At 36.9% G+C, this 24,653-nt stretch overlaps 1 protein-coding gene across 7 annotated transcripts in view; it reads left to right on the top strand.

Moving 5' to 3' along the window:
- The first annotated feature begins 2,426 nt into the window (after positions 1-2,426).
- NFIB (nuclear factor I B) overlaps positions 2,427-24,653 on the top strand; it is a 269,499-nt gene continuing 247,272 nt past the window's right edge. For 6 of the 7 annotated variants that reach the window (XM_072596270.1, XM_072596289.1, XM_072596299.1 and 3 more), the window contains exons 1-2: positions 2,427-2,784; positions 8,956-9,487. In XM_072596270.1, coding sequence (XP_072452371.1) covers positions 2,755-2,784; positions 8,956-9,487 — 562 coding nt within the window. In that variant the 5' untranslated portion in view covers positions 2,427-2,754. The remainder of the gene's footprint in view (positions 2,785-8,955; positions 9,488-24,653) is intronic. The other variant, XM_072596316.1, reaches the window with a different exon arrangement.

Genomic DNA, 24,653 nt, shown 5'->3' on the forward strand with positions numbered 1-24,653 from the left:
GAAAGGAAAAAGCTGCTACTGGGGTCGACGTTGCCTCCGGAGCTTGGGAGACACGAGCGCGCACGCGCACACACACACACACACACACACACACACACACGCACACACACGCACACACACACACACATACACACACTCTTGTCTCTTTCTCTCGCACAGACTCACACACACACTCACTCCACCCTGGGGCGCGAGGGGTAAAGGCTCCGAAGCCGCGCCGTTGCCCCCACCCCTCTTTGCACCCCAGTAGGGAGGAGAAGGAGGAGGGATGGATCGCTTCCGTAGGCGCCCCAGGCCTCCGGGGGTGGAGACTCGGTGTGAGCCTATGTAGTCGTATGGAGGAGGAGAGGAGAGGGGGAGGGGAATGTGGAGGAGAAGGCGGAGGAGGAGGAGGAGGCGGTGGCTCCGGGGCCCCGTCCTACGGCTTTGAGCGAGCAAGGCCACGTGCAAGGGGCACCCCGGGGGAGGGCGGCAAATCTCAGAGAACCGCTGCAGGCAGCTTCTCCTCCGTTAGCCTAGAGCATTAGTCCGGGCCGAGGGAGACCCCAGTGAACGCCCACCTCAGTGAAAACCTTCCTTTTCTTAGCCTCTTTCACTCCCTCCTGTCTCTCCTGGACTCTTAAAGGTGCACAGTTTATGGGGAAATACACAGGAAGAGAAAAGGCGAGGGGGCTTAACTATAGACACCAAGATGTACCCCGTTTTCTATATTCGCACCCTCAGTCATTTTGAATCAGAGTTCCCTAATTCGTCCACCAGCAATACCACCCACCCGCAGACTGTGTGCTAGAACGCATGATTTGGAATCTAGAAGCCGAGGGTTCAAATCCCGCCTCAGGCGCTTATCCTTTCGGTACCTCAGTTTCCGAATCTGTGGGAGAGATTGACTGCTAGGGCCTCGGAGGTCCCTTTTAGCTAAATGTATGATTCCCCTAGGCGCTTCCACTCTCCTTTCTGTTCTCCTGGTCTTGATTGTCAAGTCTTTCCCTTTCAGTCTATCAGACTAATCTCGAGACTGAGCCCCGAACCCAAAGGTGCCACCCTGCACCGTGTGTGTGTGTGTGTGTGTGTGTGTGAATTTTCCATTTCTTCCTCTCTGGGGCAGACAGGGCTTATTACCTCTCTCTCATCTCTCTACCGCACAAATCAGCGCATTGAAACCAAAATATCCCTTCCAGGGCGTGTGTGTCTCTCTGTGTGTCTCTGTGTATGTGTGTATGCTTGCGCACGGCGATGTGGGAGAAGTGGAGATGGAGCAGAGGGTGTAAGGTTTGGCAAAGAGGAAGAGAGCTGTTTGTAAAAAGTCGTGGTTCTGTATCAGTATGGGGGGAGGATGGGGGAGAGAGGGAGAGGAGAGCGAAGAGGAGAGGGAGAAGGGGGAGGGGGAGGCAGGGAGGGAGGGAGAGAGAGAGAGAGAGAGAGAGAGAGAGAGAGAGAGAGAGAGAGAGAGAGAGAGAGAGAGAGAGGTGGGGGCGGGGGTGTGTGGAGAGGCTGGTGCAAAAGGAATGTGCGTTTGCAGGAGGAGGAGGAGTAAAGCGATGATTGTGTAATTAAATAATAAAACAATCCTTAAGTCTGATTTGGAGAGAGCTGGAGCGGGGTCCAGAGGGTGTAGCCGGTGAATTTTTCAACTTCCAAGTTTTGCACCAAAAGTGTGTGGGGGGTGGGGGAGCCCAGAGCAGAAAACGGAGTTAGAAGAGAGGAGAAGAGAAGGATTTATCGTTCGGATTTTTCAAGAGATCATTTTTATTACAGTGGGCGTTGGGAAGCAAGCAGCCTCTTAGCTTTGCCCCATAAGACACGGAGAGGAGAGAGTCTTGGAGTCCGGGGAGGCTGAAGAGGCGGCGGCGGCGGCGGCGGCGGCGGCAGCAGCAGAGGCGGCTGGGACTGGAGTTGGGGCTGGGGCTGGGGCTGCGGCTGCGGCTGCTGCTGTGCGTGCGAAGAACAGCCGGGAGATTGCGTGGTGCGAAGCATTTTCCGCACACCCTTGCCCCCCTCCCCCTACCTCATACACTCGGTCTTCCTCTTTCCCTCCTCATCGCTAGCCCCCTTGCGCGCGCGCTCTATCCCACACGCGCGCACACACCCTCGCAAACACACACATACACACTCACACACACATATACACACTTACGCTCACGACCTTCTCCTAGCAAAGTTTCGCCTCTGATCATTCCAGGATCTTCCTGCGTTGCTCCGGACTATAACCTTGAACTTTCTCAGCCTGGCGAAACGCCCCTCTTCCCACCCATCTTTCTCTTTTTCTTAAACGCAGCTCAACACAAGCAACAAACAAAAACCAAACCAATTTTGTCCCTACCGGGTCCCCAACAGAAACATCAAAAACAAACAAACAAAACAAAAAACAAAAGAAAAGAAAAAAGAGCAAGCCCCCCCAATCCCGACCGAGACCCAGCTTGCAGCAGTAAGTACTAGAGCAGCAGTGGCGGCGGCAGCGGCGGCGGCGGCGGCAGCAACAGCAACCACCAACACTGCTACTGCGCAGCGACAGCCAGAGGGTTAAAAGTGTAGATTGGATTTCACCCCGGGAAATCTAGCTCACGAAGTGAACTTGAATCTTTGGCTATTTAAGGAGGACTGGGTTTGTTGTTAAGTTGTGGTGATCCAGGGCAGAGCCCCATCCTGATTGATCTCATCTTGAGTCTCAGATGACTGTAAAATGAATAGATGAAGTTATTGCTTCTGGAGGCTTTTCTTGGGGGATCTCCGGAAAGTGCGTTTTAAGGCGAAGTCATGATGTATTCGCCCATCTGTCTCACTCAGGTATAGATATACGAACGGTTTTGTTTTGTTTTGTATTGCGGACAACTAGCGGAGTTTAATTGAATGAACCCCCCCCAAAGGTGAAAAGTTTAAAAAGTCATTTGAGGGGGATTTGGGTGGGGAAGGGGGAGGCCAGTTTTTCTAGGGTCCAAGTGCATCCTGGAGGTTAATCCCGGTAGGGAAACCGGGTTGTAAAAGAATGGAGATCCTTCAAGGGAGAAATTCCTAACCCCAAAGTAAGGAAAATTCGCACTTGCTCCTTGAAAATGAAGAAAGGGCTACTTCTGCACAAATGTTATTTAATTATGGTCTAAAATGTCAAATGGAGAAGGTGATAAGGGGAATGGGGAAAACTGAAGGGAGAAAGTTTTAATTACCCAAGAAAGAACAGGGCTTGAAATGCAGCGACTAGCATTAATTTACTCTCTTTTAAACTCTCTTCATTTTGGGCTCTAAATGATACAGGGAGTTTAGGGGGCATAGTTATTCTGTGTTCCTGAAGCTATCATTGACTAATGTAATGTAGGATTCTTATTTAATCTGCTACCGATAATGGAAGGGAAGTTGACTATTTTCTTACCTACCTTTGAATTCGGAAAGTCTTGACTACACCGTTGTACAAAAAAAAATATTTTAAGTACCTTAGTCATAAAAGATACCTTTAATTTGAACCTATGCCATTGGCACTGATGGTTGTTTTGGGCCATAATAGCTAACATTTATTTCAGTAAGCTTTTTCATTTTGCAAATTTTTCGGGTGTATCATGTGTGCCTGAGGTAGTTTAGAAAAATGTAAGTAAGCTAGTTCTTGTTTGAAAGTCTCAATATATACCATATACAGATATCTTTCAATTTGGGTTTAACATCTTTCTGACAATATCACAAAATAAAATACATATTTTCTACTTTCCCCCCAGTTCTAGAACTTTAAAGCAAGGTCATATGAAAAGTGACCCCACTGAAGTTGCTTTTAAATACCTGCAGGGCATTTGTCATTACTTCATTAAAGAAGTAAATACTAATCCCATAGTCAATCGATCACATTTGAAGCAGTACATTAAAACTCTAAAGCTGTGGGACAGTTTGCAGGAGTTTTAATGCTGGCCCTTTTAAGAGAACATTTCATAAACTGTTAACTGTTAACCACTTGCATTCGCATTGGCATACAAACCAAATAGCTAAAGAAGTGAGCAAGTCTTTGGGTGTGTTAAATTAAAAAATCTAATATTATTATGATACATTTGTGTAATGGACAAATGATTAAGATTTCAATTGTTTGACAATTAGAAGCCATTGTGATTCAAAAGGATTGAGGCATTCATAAATTGTGAATGAAGATGAAAACAATGATAAGGCTTATTCAGTGATTGGATACAGTCCTGTAGCTTTTTGGCTGACACATTTTTTATTGTTTATATTTTGTTTGGCATCTGAGTATGATTGACTTAGATATGGATATTTTCAGCAAGTAAACGTATCTTTATTTTAACAAAACTGTGGAAAAGAGAGTTACTGAGCTATTTGTATTTTGAAAGTTATGCATAGGTTTTCTTCTTAAGTATCACCATGAAGCTCAAAGAGCTTAGGTGTGTAAATTACCTTTGTTATCCATCATTAGTATTATTTTTTAAACAAATAAACCCTTTCTGGGGATAAAATATTAACATTCCTCAGTACTTAAACACATGGATCTGACATGTTGCAAGTAATGCAAAATGAAATGCATTTTGAATTTGCATCCTCAGCATGCTTAAGAAATGCTGCATCATTCATCTTCACCTGCAAAGTGTTGGATAATTGACGACATTCTATATATTACTCATATTCATAACAGCTGCTTTTCAGAAATTGTTACCAGGAGTTAGATTTCAAGATTCCCTGCAAAGGTTTATCAAAAGAATATTAGTTTAAACTTAACCTCAGTTTCTTCAGAGGAAAAATTGTATAGCAATTTCTCGGCATAAAAGATATTTAAACATATAAATATCTATTTTTATATTCATGCAGTTGTTACACAAATACTTGCAGATATGTACTCTGTAGTATACCTTTTTGGTGGATTTTTTTTTACTTTTTATAATAATATCTTCCATATTGCCTTAATAAATCTATTTTTAGGATTTAAGGCTTATGTGATAAGAAACTATTTTTGGAGCTCATGCTTAATAGAAGTCTTAAATGTTAAGTTGTGGAAAACATTAAAATGTTACAAAAGTTAGACTAAGTATCTGTTTTGGTTTTATATCACTGTTTTGTGTTGATAGTGGTACAGAATGTTTATATCAAAACATTTTCTAAGATTTATAAACACAAATTAGAGTAGATCACTTGATTGGTAAGAACTTTTTAAAAAGTGGTAATTTATTCAATAGTAGTAGGGTACCTGTTTTTTAGAACCCATCTTAATTCTAAAGGCACCATTGTTAAAAGCTGATATTCAGTAGTTTGGTATGCTGCTTTATTGGTACTTCATACATGCCGAGAATATAAAGCAGACCTGTAAGGAAAAATACTGTATGGTCACATATGATTTAATGTTTGCTTGCTCTTACCGTAAATAATACAAAACCTCAATAATGCACCGTTCTGTAGGAATGATAGCATCTGATCATGTATTTTCAGGTTTTCCTGATATACTTTTTTTATCCTTTTTTTTTATTACGTAGCCGATCCTTCAGAACTGTAAGCCCCCGTCCCCCAAATTCTCCAAATTTTCTTTCTTCTTTCTAGAAACCATTGTTTTCTCCAAGGCAAGAAAAACTGATTTAGGAAAATGAAGTATGTTTCATTTTGAGTTTATAATGTGTGGCCTGCTTCTTTACAAAGGCTTTTAATTTGATAATGCATTTGGGGGTTAGAAAAAAATGGAAATGGGAAACATCAAAGGTTTGTTTTTTTTTAAAACCCAAGCTGAGAAAAGGTGGCCTACTGACTTGGATTGTAAGAGTTAAAAGTTTAGATACTTATTTTCTCAAATTCTTTGCTTATTTAAAAGTAACTCCCATTTTGGTTTAAAATGAGAATGCATTTTGTACACCTGATCCATCTAATGGGATATTTGAAAGTCTGTACTTCAATAAATCACTTGTGTATGTGTGAAGACAGCTACTTATGATCCACATTCATGTCACATAAAATCATTAAAAAATATATTGCCTCTGACAATGTTACAAACCAATCAAATGGAGTAAATGGCATTTTAGTCATGTTAGTAGAGAAAGGTATATAACTAGTAGCAAGTCTCCATTTAGAATCATTTATGCCTCTTGTCAGGCAGTGTTTCATTTGAAAGGAATCCAGATAGACAATGAAGCTCTAAAACATACTTAATAATACCTCTTTGAAGGCTGAGAAAGTTTGCTACCTCTGTGCTTAATTTTTTTTTCCAGTATATGCTTTACAATCATTTTTGGCAGTGTCATTTTTAAGTTTTTTAGAATTATTTTTAAAAGTTTATGTTTTATGTATGTTCGTAAAGTAACATTCAGGAAACAGATCAATCTAAAATTTGGATCCTCTATATTTGAAGTAGCTTATTAATTTTTAAGATTCATGAAATGATTAACAATATTATTCATACTTCAATATTTACACTAAAGTAAGTTTAGTCAAAACTGACTGTTATCTCTGTATAGGAAAGTGAAATGTCGCTGAACATACCACTTAAGAACATAAGTATTTAAGTATTTCTGCAGTGCTTAATACCTGTTAAAATAACACTGCGTACTTTTAAGTGTGGCAAGAGTGCTATGTGGAAGAGGAAGTTTTTTTCCCCAAACTCTAAAATTTCCTGAGTTAAAAAAATCAAAGATGATTTATTAATCATATCAATAAATCGTAAGCAAAGGTGAGATTTGTAGGGAGTAAGCTGTAAAGGAACACACAAGTCTGAGTTTCCTTTAGAAGGCTTTCACTTAGCATATTTTTCTTAGGGGAATAAGAAAACTTTCTATAGTTACAGTGAAAGCTAAAAGCATGGCATCAGAAAGTGTATGGAGATAGGGAGGTCTTATCATGGGCTGTGGTTGCTCAGAGCAGGGCTGCCTTCCCACACAAAGAACAGATTGTGGTTAACTCTTTCCATGTCCTAGTTTTATGTGCTTGCATAGTAACTGAATTGTTCAAATCTCTGCTGGAAACTCCTGATCAGTTTAATGATTTCCTCTGTAGTACTTCATGATGCTTCATGCTGTAATGTAATCATCTGCATCCTGTATTATAAAATTTTGATTCCATTTTTCTTCTGTTATAGCAATATTTTAAGGCAATATATGAAATATTTGATGACTATGTTATGACAGTGGTGTGTGTATGTGTGTGTGTGTTTGTGTGTGTGTGTTGTGTTTGAGGAGTTCATACCGAAAAAGTCTTAGGTTTTTTCAGTATCTAAATAGGCTATGCTAGTATTTAGCCATATTTTAGTAATGGATACTATTAATAAATCTTGTTTAAGCCTTGGTTGATTAGTTAATATGGAATTTTTAGGACTCTTTCTTTGTCATGAAGTCTTTGGCTGTACTTCCAGCATTTTTACCTAATGGAATTAATCAGTCTGCTGATTAAACATAATTCATTCCACATTTGTCAGGGTAGCTAACATTAATCCATAAACTGTAACTTGGGATACAGTCACTTAGAGAAAGTCAGTTTGTGGTTTGGGTTGACAGTACAATTAATTTGACCAAGAATTGTTGAGAATGTCTTAAAATTAAAACAGTCCTGGTAGATGCTCTGTCACTAGCTCAAGATCGAGATCTATGATGCCATTTCTTGTAAATTTTGAATTTTTACATCTGTATTTATATTGGGGATTTATAGGTTGGGAAGAGCTTTTCCAAAAGAGGTATACATGAATCAACCCAAGGTAGGAAGTAGTGAAAAATTGAATAGTTTTCTATTGCTGCAATTATTCTCCCCCTCACCCCCAGTCTTCATTGAAGGTAGAAACACTATAGAAATCTATAGGCAATCCAGTGAATTGTAAGTGATAGGCAGCTACACTGTATCTGCATGTGCAATTACACGTGCAGATGCTGAAATATGGCAAAGGAATTGCATAGATTCTACAAAAGCCGTATTTGACCAGTGGTGCACTCCTAATGTCACTCTGTCACGGTGTACAGAAACACAAAGAATGTTAAGTTTGTGCCAACTTGCCATTTTTCATTGTTCACCTCAGATTGATTTTTAAGGGGTTTAGAATAATTGCCACACTCATGTGATCAGTTAACAAATTAACTGACTTTGTGGGGCTTCATATTCTATAGAGGAAGCTGCCGGAAGATCATTAATGTAATTTTAGTTTTCAACTTTATAAACTTTTATTTCACAAACTTGGTGGAGGAGGTGGGGGAGGATGTGAGGAGAGGGAGAACATGCAGTGCTTAAAATATGGAAACCTTTGGTTTGAGGCTTCTCTTAATCCATGCTTTATTTTTTACCTACTTTCTCCTACTGTATTATGGGTTTCTGTAGTTACCACTACTGGAATGGGACTGTTTCAGTGTTGGAATGTTGGACGTTTGATAAGAAAATGGATCAAGTTTGATGGCGCATGCTCTCTGTGCCACCAGCAGTCTCTTGCTGAGAGCATGCTCCAAAAGCGGGAACTGTGTGGCATTACACTGAGCATGTATATGCTTTGTGTTTCTGTGCCACAGAGAAGAGAAATGAACTGTGGCATCATCGCTCCTGCCTTCTGAACAGCTCTCCTCAGATTTTCCAAAATCTTAGTGTGTCCTTTGTACAATGGTACTGCCTAGCATTAGTTGACCAGTCAAACATTTAAATGTTAAATAGGATCAAAGCACTTTGGTCAAGCTTTTTTGAAGAATATATTCTGTATGGCATGGGTGGGGGTGGGGATGAGAGCAGGGGTACAAAATAAAACCTTCATTTGTTTAAAAAATTATTTATCCACCTACTGTAGGGTAGGGGTAGGAAGGGGGTAACTGTCACAGTACTTCCTTTTCTTTACCTCCTGTCTCATCATTTCAAGAATTTTAAGTAATAAAAAGGAAATAATACAGATCTTCACACCTAAACCTACCTTTCTATTTATTGCTTTGTGTGTTTAACTGGTAGGGAGTTTGTGCATTTTTTTTTTTTTTGGAGCTTTTAAGATCAAACTGACTTTACTCTTCTCTTCTGTCCCCTTCCCTTCTTTCACAGGATGAATTTCACCCATTCATCGAGGCACTTCTCCCACATGTCCGTGCAATTGCCTATACGTGGTTCAACCTGCAGGCTCGAAAACGCAAGTACTTTAAAAAGCATGAGAAGCGAATGTCAAAGGATGAGGAAAGAGCAGTCAAAGATGAGCTTCTTAGTGAAAAGCCTGAAATCAAACAGAAGTGGGCATCTAGGCTTCTCGCCAAGCTGCGCAAAGACATCCGCCAAGAGTACCGGGAGGATTTCGTGCTCACCGTGACTGGGAAGAAGCACCCATGCTGTGTATTATCCAATCCCGACCAGAAGGGTAAGATTAGGAGAATCGACTGCCTGCGACAGGCTGACAAAGTCTGGCGTCTGGATCTAGTCATGGTGATCCTGTTCAAAGGCATCCCTTTGGAAAGTACGGATGGAGAACGGCTCATGAAATCCCCACATTGCACAAATCCAGCACTTTGCGTCCAGCCACATCATATAACAGTATCAGTTAAAGAGCTTGATTTGTTTTTGGCATACTACGTGCAGGAGCAAGGTAGGAGCAGACCGTTGTTTCTTATATTAGTATGTCAAACACTGACAGGACAGTATAATGGAAGCATGACTTCCAAACATTCTTCTGTAGTGCCGTTTTCTCTTTCTTTCCCCATATACACACACAACTGGGTTGGACTCAAAAATCTCTAAGGTCTCTTACAACTCTAACACTGAATGTGTGTGTATGTATGTGAAAATACACATATATAAACATATACATACATATCAGATATATACTTGTGTGTGTGTACACACACACACACAAGTGTATGTGTATGTGTATAGACCGCTGTTGATGTGACAATACAGATATGTTCCACTATGTACAAGACATTTCATTAGAGCGTAGCTGTAGCACATACATACTGATGTGAATAGTTGAACCCTAGGAAAGGAGTATATTGAATGCCTTTGAAGTAATCAATTTATTCAGAATCACAACAAAGTTTAATAATATTGCCCATCTCATTTGATTTTTTCTTTCATATATTTCTGTAATAGCAGATTTTTTTTCAATCCTAGTAATATGTGTATTTATGTGGGCATAATCATTTCCATACATATTTAGAAAACTCTTTACACCCTCCCCAGACTAAAGTAACTAAAATATGTTCTCTTAGACATACCTATTATAGCTCTGAGGAACAAAATTAAATTCTCACCATTACAGAATGCTTAAGAGTTCTTTGTAACAAAAGACAGATCCTATATAGGACCAATAGCTTCGTAAGACTAAATGTTTCTACCAACACCTTTATGGTTGTGTAACCAACCACTTAGTGTTGACTAAATGGATTACCATTCATTTTTTTTTATAAGCCATGCTATAATAATTTCCCATAGTGACGTAGGAACATTTCCTTTTTAAAGGTATGTCCAAAGTTCACCAAGTGTAAATTCATTGAGATTTTTTGAAGAATATGGGAATGGCCTTCTAGTATAGTTTAAAAAAAACAAAACAAAAACAAATGGAAAGCACATTACATAGACAAAGAAATCTTGAAAAAGAGTAGAGACAAAAATACATCTATTCTTTAAAATTAGTAGGAACTAATATAATATATATAATATTATAATATGTTATAACATATATGTTCCTGAATAATTCACAAACAGGTGTGTATCACTTGGTATTTTTTTCAGTTTACAATATGCGTGTTGTTTATTTATGGTTTCTAATTTTCCTCGTACTGTACTATCTTTAAATTGGCAAGAGTGTTTCTTCTGCTCTTATTGTATGTATCAGGACTTAGAAATCATCACATCAGTAATCAATACATGTTAAAATAGCATTTCCTTTTTAGCAGCATGCCTAAAGTGGACTAAAGTCAGGTCTGCCACAGATGGTAGACCATTTCATAAGGTGGCCTGGTGGTAGGCAAAAATGGCCTGCAGATAGCCAGATGACATACTCCTTATATAATTATGAGATCTGAGTGATAAATTATTACGAATTTTTTCACATCTAAAATAAACAAAATATCAGCATTGTTCATAGGGCTTTTAAAGGACATAGTAAGTTGCCGGCTCTTTCTATTTCCTTACAAGTTTTACTTGATATAGTTTTAAAAGTTGAAATGAAAAAATCACACCATTTCTGATCTTATCTTAAGCAACAGAGATGGAGATGAAGCTATGGAATTTATTGCATCTTGTTTAAATATGTAAAAAAGTTGTAACATCAAATCTCTCTATCTTCCTTTTCTTCTTCTCTTCCCCCCTCCCTCCCCACTGATCATCATTTATAGCATTTTGTTATTTTGCAGTGACTTGAATATGGCTAAAGATGTTTTGGTAAAAACATGGAGCAAAAATGGAACCATTTGCATACTCTAGGTGCACAACTAAAAGTATTAAAGTGTATAACATAGTTTTTTTTTTTAAGTTATACCAAACAATGGGTTATATATTAGTTGGATTAACTGAAAAGTGCATTTTAACATACCTTCCTGGAAGTAGTATTGCAAGTAAAGTTTTAAAAACCAGGTCAAGCGACTTTTTAGTGCAGGCAGAAGGTTCGCATTCACCTAAGTACTACTCACATTTTCAGTTGCTTAAAGGCTATTCCTTGAGGTGTGTATGTGTGTGTGTGTGTGTGTGTGTGTGTGTGTGTGTGTGTGTGTTAGCAGGGTAGGCTGTTCTCTTGTTTTACATGAACTGGCAATAAGAATTTACTCCTTGGATTTGGGAAAATAAGGAGAATAGGGTAAAATACATAAATGACACTGTACCATCAGTGGGCATATTAAGTTTTAAGCAACCTCTAAGAAAATATCTCTGGAGAAAATATTGATTTTTCTTTTGTTTAACAAAACCCACCATCAGGCGATTTTTCATTATTTTACCCTGTGATTCTAATTTGTGTCTTTTCCTACCTTCCAGTGCATCTTCTGTTAACATCTGTTGGTTCTTTATTTGAAAAAGTCACATTATGATGCCTTTGTCTTTTTCCTTTTTTCAAAATTTGTATCTTTTTCTTTGTCAAGAGTAGGTTAATTATGTCATTTTGCAGTGCAATTGATTAAAGAAGCCAGGTTCTAAAAGATAAGCCTGTAGTCAATCAAAGCGCTGCATCTCTCACATAATGACTTTTTATTTCTCCTGTAAGTACATGAAAACCCACTTAACTATGTTTTATAAATCAGGTATAGAAATATAAAGAATAACCTGAAAGAAAAATCAGAAAAGAAAAATGTAATGTTTGAAATTGAATGAAGGAAGAAAATTACTTTTCCCCCCTCTCTAAATGACTAGGAGAAAAACATGAGGAAGAATAGCTAGAGTGCCAATGATGGTTGCCAGTGGCACCAGGATTGGCATCAGACCCTCTTTGTTTAGCTTAGGATGCTTGTGATTTGTTAGTTGGCATCCGCATTGCAGTGCAGAGTAATGTTACAATATATTGACAATTTCCAGATCTGAAAATGTCAATAGTCCTCTTGGTTATTTATACAAGATCATATACTGCATCTTTTCAGGAGGAAGAAATAAGGACCAGCTTCTAATAAAGTTTCATCGTTGACCAACTTCATATGACTTTCCTTTTCCCTTTTTTAAAATTTTATTTAGCTCTTGCTTCTCTTTTTTCATAGTAGCAGGCAGCATCCTTTCTAGAACAGAGAAAAAGTTAGAAGGGGATTTGACATGAACTGTAAGCTGTGGCTATCGCTAATGTGATTTGGAGAAGAAATTAAGAAATTTTAAAAATTACTAATGGAATCTAAGTTATTAAAGATTTCAGCATCAAATGATCACTGGGCAGTGTTTTTGTTATTTTGAAAGTCCAAGATCTTTGTTACTCAGCCTTTAAAAAAAATAATTTCCTCACTTTTGCTTTTTTTTTTTTTTAAATTAGATTAGCAAAAGGTCATGTTCAATACAGCCATTGAAAAATTGTATTCTCTTCTCCCTGTCTACTTGAGAGCATGTATCATTTGGAAAGAACTGCATACAAGTCCATAAAATCATTTATGGTATTTGATTGTGAGTGCTGCGCTTTTACTGTGTTCCGTTGCTAAAAGAACCGCCATTTTGTTTGTCAAGTGCCAGGAGAGGGGAAAAAAAAGGCAGACAATGTGCTTGATGCCAATAATGGTTGCCAGTGGCACCGAGGTTGGCATCAGACCCTCTTTGTCTAGTTGCTGAATGCCTTTGATTCGTTGGTTGGCATCCGCATTGCAGTGGGCACATTGGAAAGTTTTTGACAATCAGAGAATGAAAGCTGCTGTACTTGTTTGCTGCAGCAAACCTTAGATAAAATAAATCCCTTCCTTTTCTAGATTTTTTTAGACTGCAGTAGATTGAAACAACTGTTCTAATCTTGTCTCTTCATTTTACTAACAGATTAAAGAGAGCCAATGTTTCTCATCTAGTGAATTCTTGTTCTCTGTGCTGTCTTTGTTGCTATCTTAACAGAATTTTTTCAAAAGGCAAATCTTTCCATACAAATCTCACTATAATATAAAGACTGTGTTGTAGGAGGAACATCCTACCTTGAGAAATATTGTGGAGGACTAATAGGCTACAGTGATGGGAAATGCATTAATTATTACTAAGCTTTTTTGTTTTCTCTCCCAACAGAGCATATTTCATATATTAGTCATATTTCCCTTAGTTTCTACACTTTCCATTTTTATAGTACTCTTGTGAAAGCTCCTTATGTTACACTCTAATATCAGAAATTTAGGAGAGGTATTTTGCAGTGCAAATGTTCAAAGAAGAGACATATTTCCTAAATCTGATAGAATCCAGTCATCCCTGAATTTTTAAATTCTACATCAGAATGCTCTTACGATCTCAGCTATATGGTACTTGTTACCAGGAAAAAACAACAAAAAGGCTGTCATTTTTGTTGAAGTTTCCTAGATAGTTAGCATTAATATTGCTTTCCGGTTAACCACTATTATCTCGTTAATTAATAAGAAGGATTAGCAGTTTTACCCAAAGGGCTGCACAGAAGGAAGTCTGGCCTATGTGAGCTACTGAGTCGCCAGACTGTGTCCTGTCTGGGGGAGGGGGGAGGTAGTAAGGGTGGAGAAAGGGGGCAGAGTAGGCACTGGATTTTCATTAAGTAGGAAAGAGTTCTGCAGAAAAGTGATCTAGCTCACTGAACTTGCTAGGAAGTTTGCAGATCTCAAAAGATAGCAACTGTTATGTGTGCAGGTTGCATGAATGCAACAAAGCAGTTTGTACTCACTTATGCTAACTGGTTGTTGGACCGTACTTTGCCCTCTTATTAAAGGTGTTTTCAAGCACAGAAACTTTATCAGTGTCTGAATATGTTCTAAGCCTAAAGTTACCTTCAGCTAGTTGGGGCACCTGTGGTTGTGGCTATGTTGTTACATGTTGGCTGGCATTCTTTCTGAATGCTAAATTGTGTAATAATTTATATTGTTACGTTGTGAATCATTGTTTTTAGGGGAAATTGTAATAAATATCCTGTTTTGAAATATGACCCTTTCCATTTGCCACGCATTGTTAGAGAATAAGTAATTATTAGAAAGTCTTTTTCTTCACTTCCTAAATTGGTTCTTGACTTATGGACTAATTTTGGCATCCATTAGTATCCTCACAATAAGCTTATGTCAACTATTATTGTGGTGATGATGACATTATATTTTTACTCATTACAGAATTGTTTGTTTTGTGACTATTAAAAAATGCTCTCCTATTTGGGAAAAATGAATTAGTCAGCTAGCTTTAGTATGACAGTTTTCCTCAGTGAAATATTGAAATTAAAACATACATTTTTCCTATTTTGTGCAATAGGAAAGCTATATATGTTCACACGTATGATTTAGGTGACCATAGTTAAGTTTTCCATTTGTTACCCTGTCCTCAGCTGAGCTTCTTACACCACAGTGTACATTTGTTTGTGCTCTAGCTTACGTCTGTTTCATAAGATAACGTTGTACTCTTACTGCCATCCCTCTGTTCATGGATTTAATGAGAACTTCATAGGGAACATATAATTAAAGATAAGATATTTAGCAATTTCCTTACTGATAAGAAGAAAACAATGTCAAAGGGCCCAGAGGTAGTTCTTTTCATGCCATGATATCCCAGTCACATAATGGATTTACCAGACAGTTCAGGAGTTAAAATGCCAGGGCCAGTTGAGCAAGTTTGGCATCGGCACATTGATATGGCAAACTAAACCCTTGTACTTGCTTTTCCAAGGGAGAATGAGAGAGTACAGCTGATTCATTCTGTTGTTATGGTTTTGAAATATTAAAAGTTATATATGTAGATGCTTGGCACATAGTAGGTGCTTCACATGTGATTATTGAGTGATCGAACTGAAGACTGAAGGCAGTAAAGGTGATTACTGTGTTAGCAGCACAAGGGAAACATTTCTCCTCCTCCTCCAAATTTGTAGATATAGAAATAAACATATTCACTTAGGTTATTCAGTGAACTTTGCGTTATGCTTGAATGTAGTTCAGCAAAATGACTCCACATGTGAAAGAATAGAAATCACGTGCATTTTTGGGGGGAGCATGGCTAATTTGACCTAAGTGTACATTTTAGGGAATGGATAATTGGTTTATAAGCATAGTAACTCACAGATAGGCGTGGTTGCTGTTTGTGTCTGAGGACTTAGAGAACCAACCCAATCTTAGAGGCCATTTATTATTAATAATTGTACTTTTATGCTTCACCTCTTTAGAGGTTCTGTGTCTTAAAGTTTTATTTAAGAAGCCCACATAAAAGTTTTACATATTATATGTATTATTGTTTTGCAGGATTTTCCCTATTCCTGAAGTCAGGTGTAGAATCTATAGAGGAAAAAAAATGTTATATGGCAAATCGATGTTTAACCCCTCAATAACTTGCCTCATAGTTACTTTGATAGACTATTAAAATTTTTGTTTTCAAGCACATCTATAATTTAATAAAATTATTTTCTTTGGAATCTTCGGTTCTTGTGGTAGATGGAGCAGAAAAATTGGAATTTTACTGACTAATTGGAATTGAATATGGTCCAGTTGAAGCCTTTGTCTGAATTCTCTGGAATAGTTTAAAATTAAGATAAACTTTTAGTTTCTGACATCACTGTAGCTTCTGAAGTAGTCAAAGAATGGCTGTTACTTTAGTACATGCTCAATATTTGCAAAGAGCAGAAGCAGGATAAAAAGTTTTTATTACAACATAATTCTTAACTTATACAAGGATTGTGAAAATTATAGTAAGAAAGAAAAAATGGGTTCCTTCTCAAGCAAACTTCTAGGTAAAAAGTTATTCTTTGGTAATGAAGGTAGAATTTTCAGACTCTTCAGATGATTTGCAGCGTACATGCAGTGTCAGAATGAATGAATGGACAACTTGATTGTCGAAGCAGAGTTTTACCATTCTTTCCTCATCCCCACTCCTGCCCCTGTGGCATAGGAGTAATTTTAGAAATCTCAAGGACTGGTTGGTGGTTATGCTATCGGAAGCTTGAGTTATTGCAGCAACATGTCAGAGTGCCAAGCAGAGCAACACAAGAAACTTCCAAAGAATTAGATTTCTGTGGCAAGGTAGTATTTTTTTTTTTAAATCATATACTTCTGAACTTAATTGTCTGCTGTGGTTAATTTAGCTGAATTCACTTGTCACAGTTTGGCATAAATAAGGAATCATTAAAATATAGAGAAATATATTGAAAACTAAATGAATGCAGTGAGGAATGTGTTTCTGTGAGTAGCCAACATTAGCCTGAAAGTAACAGGATGCTAAATTTATGCAATTTTAGGGACTAACATTTTCTTTTTAATTTTTTTGGAGGGGTTAAGGAGTATTATTGTTTTATTCCAAAAAATTGGAAGAAACAATGACTAATTGATTGATAAGGTGGGGAAAACCTTGAAATTAAGTTGAAGGCAAAAGTACCACAAAATTTGAATGAAGCAATAGAACTGTGGGGTGACATAAGGAAGCAGGAATATTTGTGTGTGTACATATCATGTATAGTAAACACACTTAGAGCTATATAGCCCCTCCACTTACGATGATAGTTTAAATAGGACAGCATTGATGAATCACAGACAAATTAAAGAACTCTGAATAAGTACAATATAATTGAAAATATGGGGTGATGGATGAAGTCATTTTGTTAACTGAGAGTTGCCTGGAGGTTGTGTACTTTCAGACTCCCAATTTAAGGCAGTTCAGAGCATGTAGCAAGTTTCTGATGAAGCACCAATCAGTAGAAAATGGGATTTGTTAAAACAAGTGAAAAATAAAATAAGAATTGCAGATTAAGGAAAAAATTCTTTAATGCTAAATATATGCAGTTTTAAAGGCAGGTTAGTTTCAGCCCCAACACTGAGACTGTAGTACTTAACTAAGTGATTTTTCAAATGTATGCACATTGAAGAATCAGCCATTAAAAAGTAGTTATTTAGCAAACAGCAACAAATACAGTGTGGCAGACCAATATTCTGAGTGAAATTAAAGATTTTTGAAAACACTTGAGTTTATAATTTTTGAAAAAAATATGCGTATGGATGTTTTTGCAGCATCAAACACCCTGTTAGCAAGGAAGCCTAGAGTCTAGTACAAAAATATTATTGTGCACACAAAGATATGAAGAGTTATTGATAATAGAGCACATAGCTTAGTTTATGTGTGCAGGGGATTTCTATCTCTGCCTACGGTAATGATGTGAGTGTATCAGTGTGAAGGGTGTACCCCAGTATCTGGGAGTCAAAACTGTGAAAAATGTTCCTACTTAGGTCAACTTGTATTTTATTATTCTGACATCTGCAGTTTCTGGATGGATTACCTTAAATTTGCTATGCCATGTTAAAAGCCTTGTTTTATGAGGTCTGTCTCAGCTTCTGGCCTTAGTGTCAAGAACCCTGCAACTTGTCTTGTTAGGTTTAATTGACCAAAGCTGATGTGTTAAAACAATTCATTTGTGCTGTAACTTATGCCCAGGCAAAGTTGCTACCTGAATCCCTTGACCTTGACTTGTCTGGGTCATGAAATGGCTGCAAGTCATTTGACCTTTCCATTGTTTAGTAATGTCACTGTTTCCTCTTATTCTTTTATGGTAATGACTGACAAAAAGGCCCCAACCCCGACTTTACACCCCAGTGGATTCAAGGCGTCCCTCTGGAGTAGTTGTGTCTTCTGTTTGACATGGTCTAGCTGTAGTAGGGGTTTTCTTTTGTTTGTCGACAGTGATGGGGACAAATTGGCAGCCCTCCTTGGTACTTGAGGTGGGGAGAAAAAGGATTTCTGGCTTTTTTAGGATACTGATTTCTTTCTCTGCTTTCAGTTTACTTTTTATCTTTTTTAATGGCATACAAAATAATTTTTTCTTTCTCAAAAAAAGTACAATTTCCAAATTCTGGGTTCTGAAATTTCACGTTTTACATTTTTTGGTTTGTTCCATTAGGATTTTTACTATTTCCAGTTGATTCATGGGGAAAAAAAAATTCCTTGTGATCATATTCATGTGCTAAAAATGATTATTTTACTTCTATTTTTGATTTTAAAATATAATTCTTAAAAGGTTGGTTTTAAAATTTCACACAGTAAATTTATTACTAGTATTTGGAAGTTCTGTTTACTCTTGCAATGTTAATGTTAGAAACAAAATGGAAGGAAATGAGAATAAGTTGAAACTTTAAATATTCTACCACAGGTTTTTTTTTTTAATACAGCTTTTATTACTTAAGTGATTTTTTCTTGGTTTGGTAAAGGATCATGAGCAAAAATGATGTGATATTTTGTGAACAGATTAGATACAAATATTCATTTTACTAAATGTCAAGAAAAATAGTAGTTCACTATTCAAGAAACAAAAAGAATAGATTTCTTGTTGAATATTTCACACGTGAAATATATAATTTTGCTTCGAGTCTTGTCTTCTGAAAAAATGAAATACTATGTTGAAAATATTGAAGTGCCTTAAAGCAAATGTTAAAACTTCGATATTTTTAATCCTTCTTTTAAGAGATGCCAAATGTGATTTTGTAGCCTATGGTTTCCCCTATGTTTGCCAGATTAAATATTGAAAATCCAAGCTGTTATGTTTTATTTTAAAATTATTGGAAAAAAATGTTGAAGTTAGTATGTGTAATTCATATAAGTATATGCCATATACTGTTTACACCTATGTGAATACTTGACAGATGGAAGACATAATGAACTAGTAGATGCTTTTGACTTCTTGACTTTAGCCACTTTCACTCCCCTGTATTATATCCCTAGACCATAGATTGTAGTGTTTGTCATCTCTGATCTTCCCACAGACATCCATTTTAAAGACTAAGAAATTTCAGTGTTTAGCAGATAGAGCTACCTCTTGATTTCCCAACCTCTCAGGATGAGGATAGGTAGTGTAGATAAATGAAATTTGTGGATAGTCTCCAAATATCATTTTGCTCAATAGATCCAGCTTTCTTCTCCCTTTGTCCCACCCATGAAATTTATCGGAAGGTTCAATCAAGTAGATAAATTGATTGATTTGAATTCTGGGCCTCAGTTTCTAACCCCACCCATTGATATCTTTAGTAGCAATGTGTTATATGGGCTTAGGCTAAGGTGCGGACTTTGTGGCCCTATCAATGGCAGACAGATGAGAATCATTTAGAGTAGTAAACTCAGATTTACATACCATACTAAGTGAATAGATTCTGGTCTTGAGGATTTCTGTGCTGGGAAGAAGTATATGGATTTTATCATAGGCATTTTCCAAAGACCTTTGAGGAATGAGAGGGTGTTTAAAAAAAAAAAACTTTTGAGTTAAAATCCTCGCATAAATCTGTCCTGTTTCCTCAGTTGTTTGAAGCATTTTAAAATGTCTTATACTTCAGGGCTGGGATTTAGGATGCTGGTCGTAAGTACTGGCAACAGGAGAGCTAAGTGCATGGGGTAGTGAATTAGGACATAGTGCACAAAACTGTTCTATGAAGTAGTAAGATGGGTAGTGACGGGTAGAAGGAAAGCATCAGAGAGGGAGCAAAGGACTGGCATAATGAGCCTTTGGACAGGTTAATATTCCTTGTCCTGAAAACTCAGGTGACAAGAAATACATTTTTAAAGCAACACAATTGTCAGTGTTCTTATATAGGGCTGATCCAAGGCTATAAACTGATCATCTGATGTTCAAATAAACTGGTCAAATGTAGGATTATACAGCTTAAAAAAATGTGTAGAGTTGGGGGAATTTATTTTATTCCAGGTTGGTGTCCAAGAATAATTTCCTCTGATCATTCTAGAAATCTCTGAAAAGACAAAGGAAAAGTATTGCAATGGATTTAAACAAAGAAAAAATCCCTTAATTTGAGTGTGAAATGAATGCTGTCACTCAAGCATATGTTTATGATTCATAGCACTCTAATAAAAATATAAGAATTTTGTTAAAGAAAAATTTAACTGGCAATATTTGGGAGGACTAAGCTTATGTTTTAGATTTTGTTGGATAACAATGATGATGTGATGGACTGGATTATTCTTAAAAGATGAGGAGACTGTTCATTTTATAGACTCATGTACTCCTCAGAGTGTCTCTTCTTTTAAAAGGATCCTTAGTTGGGTCAAAATCTCTCAAAACATTTAATTAGTGATGTGAGTGATTTGTAGATTATCCTACAAATAAATTTTCCTCCTTAAATTATGCCTTTATTTCCCTTTCTTAATGACACAGAAAATGAAATACATGAACACCATGGAAAAAAGTTAAAGGTATCCAAATTATTTCACCTAGAATAAATATTATAGGGAAAAATGGGACGGGTTTAAGGCTCTGATAATCGTGGCAGCTAAGGCTAATCATCATCATAATAAATTCCTGGTTCTATATCATTTTCTTTGCAGTAATTCTACAAAACAAGTAGTGCAAATTATTTCCATTTTGCAGAAGAGGGAACTGAGGCACCAGTTAAGTCACTTGTTCAGAGTCACATAGCTAATTAGTTTGTGTCGGATCTGTAGTCCCTCCTGACTTTGTCTATCCCTTTTCCCACTAAGCAGAGCAGCCAGATAATGAGACCAAGATGATAGGTTAGATCCCCTCATAGACCATTTACTTTCAGATTACTTCATGGCTACAGATTTTTGCCAGTTACACGAAGCCTTAAAATGCAACATGTTTCATTACAGTTGGGCTTAGAATGTCAGAGGTTTATCATTAATCCATCACCCCTGCTACTGAAACAGCTCAAAGAGGTCATCACTTTAGCATCATCTTCATATATTAAACACATTAACAGTTGCTCAGGTACTAATGTGATTTAATACTAGGGACAGAGGCTGGACCTCTGATTTCCTTGCTATATGGAACTCCCAGATAAGGAACCTTCCTCTGTCTGTACTGGTTGTCACCTTTTCTGCAATCTTTAATCTTAGAGGTTATCTAGAACACTGAGAAGTTGAGTGGATTGTCCAAGGTCACATATCTAGTATATTTCAGAGGTAAGACTTGAACCCAGATCTTTATCCATGAGACCATACTGCTGCTATGCTACTACTATCCAAGAGTTAATAGTAAAAGTTAGCCCATTATTTGCTTATTAGTTACTGAATTACTGAGATGAGCAGGAAATAGAACTAGAAAGTCTATTAAGTTGTTTTGGCTCATGGCACATAATTTAAAGTAACGTGCATATTTGTATCTATATATCTTGATCTTCTTTGAAAGTACTTTTGAGGTTGAATGGATCCTTTTTCACTAATATGAGATATTCTTATTATATATTACAGAACTTATAGAATCAATTAATTTTGAAATGCTTAAGTACATATTAAGATTCAAAATTTAATGCAATTAATGCAACCAACTTAAAATGTAGCTTACAGTCTCTAAGAATAACCAAAAAACATTGCTGCTGAGGCTTCAAAGGAATGATTTTTGCTCTTTCTAATGCAAATGAAAAATGTTTACTTAAATGCACACTTGAAAATTTTTTGATATAAACTTCAAGTGGAGCACGTACATGTATGTGCTTGTTAGGTACTATATTTCTTGCACAGTCTTCTGGGGCTGCCTACACATTCCTTTGCATTTCTCAATGGTAAAGTCTGAATATTTTTTGACATGATTTATAGTTATCATGTAACAATTTCTGTTCTATTTACAGACTCCAAATAAGGGAAAAGCTGCTTATAGTAATATGAGGATCACTGGTCTTACAGTAATTAAATAGACTTGTTATACTGCGGTAATCCCTTTTGGAACATTTGGAATGACTTCTTAGCACTAACAAACACAGCATTAAGGCCTGCAATTAATCTGCTTTTTGTGTCCAACATTCATGTAATATAAAACATGTGTGTAGAAAACTGCATTTCAAGCTGAAGATGAATATCATGGTAGGAAAAAAAATCACATCATTATTAGATAATCAAAATAAAAAATTCAACTCTGCGAACAGCAAATATATACACAAATTATATATGTTACAAACAATGAATTTTACTTGTTGGTGACTCACATTTTGCATCTTTCCAAGACCATTGCTTCACTTAGACTAAGGTTTATGTATGCAAAAGAAATGTATTTCCTCCAATAGTAATTAGTGAACATGGGATAGAACTGCATGGTAACTCCAGAGAAATTGGAGAAGGCCCCTCTTTACAGATTAGGCCACTTTAAGTCTATGGTACCATAGATCAAAGTGAATGGTAGACTTCACAGTCTGTATCCAAATAGCATATCCACCTATTTGTTAGTGGGCCTGTTGAGTCAAATTTCTGTTCACATGCCTTGTTGTATGTATTGGCAATGTGAGACACAATTGGCTTCTCAACGTGAGCTCATTTGTCAATGTTGGATTTTATTAATCATGATTATTAACTTATAGCCTCAAATGGATGAGATAAAGAAAAAAATAGATAATGAATGATGAACTATTTGTGTAGTTATGGGACAAATTGCTTGCTTATCTTCTATGGAGTACCTTGGAAATACTGTGATTTTTGAGTGGTTTGCAGCCATTTTAGACAATGTGCCTGGGACCAACTAACATGTTGTCAGGGAAAAACATGATGTAGCAACAATATTAGATCATGCAAATGAGACTACTGAATAGTAATAGTTATGGGCAATATTTTGGAAAACACTGATTAGTGACAGTTTTATTACAGCAAATGTATGTATCAAGTCCCCAGATTTCATTGTAATGCACTGAAAACAGATGTCAAAGTGTCCCAAACAGAATTTCATGGTTAATCTACACATTGCATGGAAAGTACAAACAAACCATTTAGAATTCTGTTATTTAATCCTTTTAGAGGGCCTGAAAATAACACCACTTAGATTTAAACCACATTCTTTCTTTTAATTTCAGTATCTATTTTTTTTAGGTGCCAGTGATTTGTTTCCCTCTTACTTGACATCTTCCCTCCCCAAGAATATATGTGAAGGATTGGACACATCTGTACACTGGGCATGAATTCTTTTAGTAGCCTTGAGAGAGTAAAGTTTGCTGTTGTTGTTTCATTGATTTAATCTGAAGTCTCTTTCGTTTAAAAAAAAAAGTAAAAGTATAATTGAGATTATTTAGCAGTGGTATGATAGTTACCTCTTATTACCCTTCAATTCCCACATCTGGAATGGACTGTTCTTCTCCTCTGCCTCAGTTTCTCTTCAGAGCATATTTCAGGAGCTTCCTTGTGCAGAAAACAGTCCTTTATCCCCAATCCCTTCCCTGCCCCTGCCCCATTATTACCATTCTCTTTCTCTTGAAATGACTTTGTATTACTTTCATTTTTTAAAAAATTCTTATCTGTGTATGTATTGCATTAATTTTCTTTATTTGCATCCTCACTGCTCAGTACACTGCTTTGCACACAGGTGCTTAACAAGTGTGTGTTCAACTAAATTTACTGAAAGATGACCTGTACCACAATCCTGGGATTTAGCATGCATCTATTTTGGTACTTTTATAATGAATTTCTCTTGTCATGAGGAACTTGTTCTGGGATGGACCTGCCATATACAAAATTACAAGGTGGAAAATGGCATCAGTATGAAGTTCCATCACATCATTGCCAAATTCACAGTAGTTGCAAAATATGTTAGATTTTATTTACTAAAAAGAAGTTGGAAGTTGGGAGCCTGAACCCTAGCTTTCAAATTCCTCACATTATAGGTCCGGTAGCTAGAAGAAACTATAGTTCCCAGCATGCAAAATACTAAAAACATGAAAAACTTCCCTTTATATCAATGATGGTTGTTATTATCATGTGAACATAGGTAAGCAAAATAAACAGTAGAGATGTCACCTGGTTAAAAAAAAATGTTACTTTGTGAGTTGCAGTAACTATTTTAAAGATTAACCTTTTAAAAAATACTGAAAAGTTACCATGAGAGAATCATGATGATGGAAATGGCCCTGATGAGAAATGACTAAATTTCTTGGTATCACCAAATATTTCCTCCATTTCTAATCATGGCTAAGAACAGTAGTTCAATTCCTCATTGATTGCTTTGTACCCCCTCCCCTCCCCTTCAAAAAAAGAGATGGGGAGCACATGAATTAGACAGCAGGCTACTGAGATGATTCTATAAGAATGAAGGATGGGAAAAATTCTGGAGAAGAGAAGACAAAGGGGGAAAATAGTTTATTTCTTCCAGCATTTAAAGGACCATCACCTTGAAGATGGATTAGGCTTTTTTGTGTGGTCCCAGGAGGCAGAGCTGGAGGTAACGAATGGGAGTTGCAAAGAGG

This window comes from Notamacropus eugenii, chromosome 1 (assembly GCF_028372415.1).
Source record: "Notamacropus eugenii isolate mMacEug1 chromosome 1, mMacEug1.pri_v2, whole genome shotgun sequence".
Taxonomy (NCBI): domain Eukaryota; kingdom Metazoa; phylum Chordata; class Mammalia; order Diprotodontia; family Macropodidae; genus Notamacropus; species Notamacropus eugenii.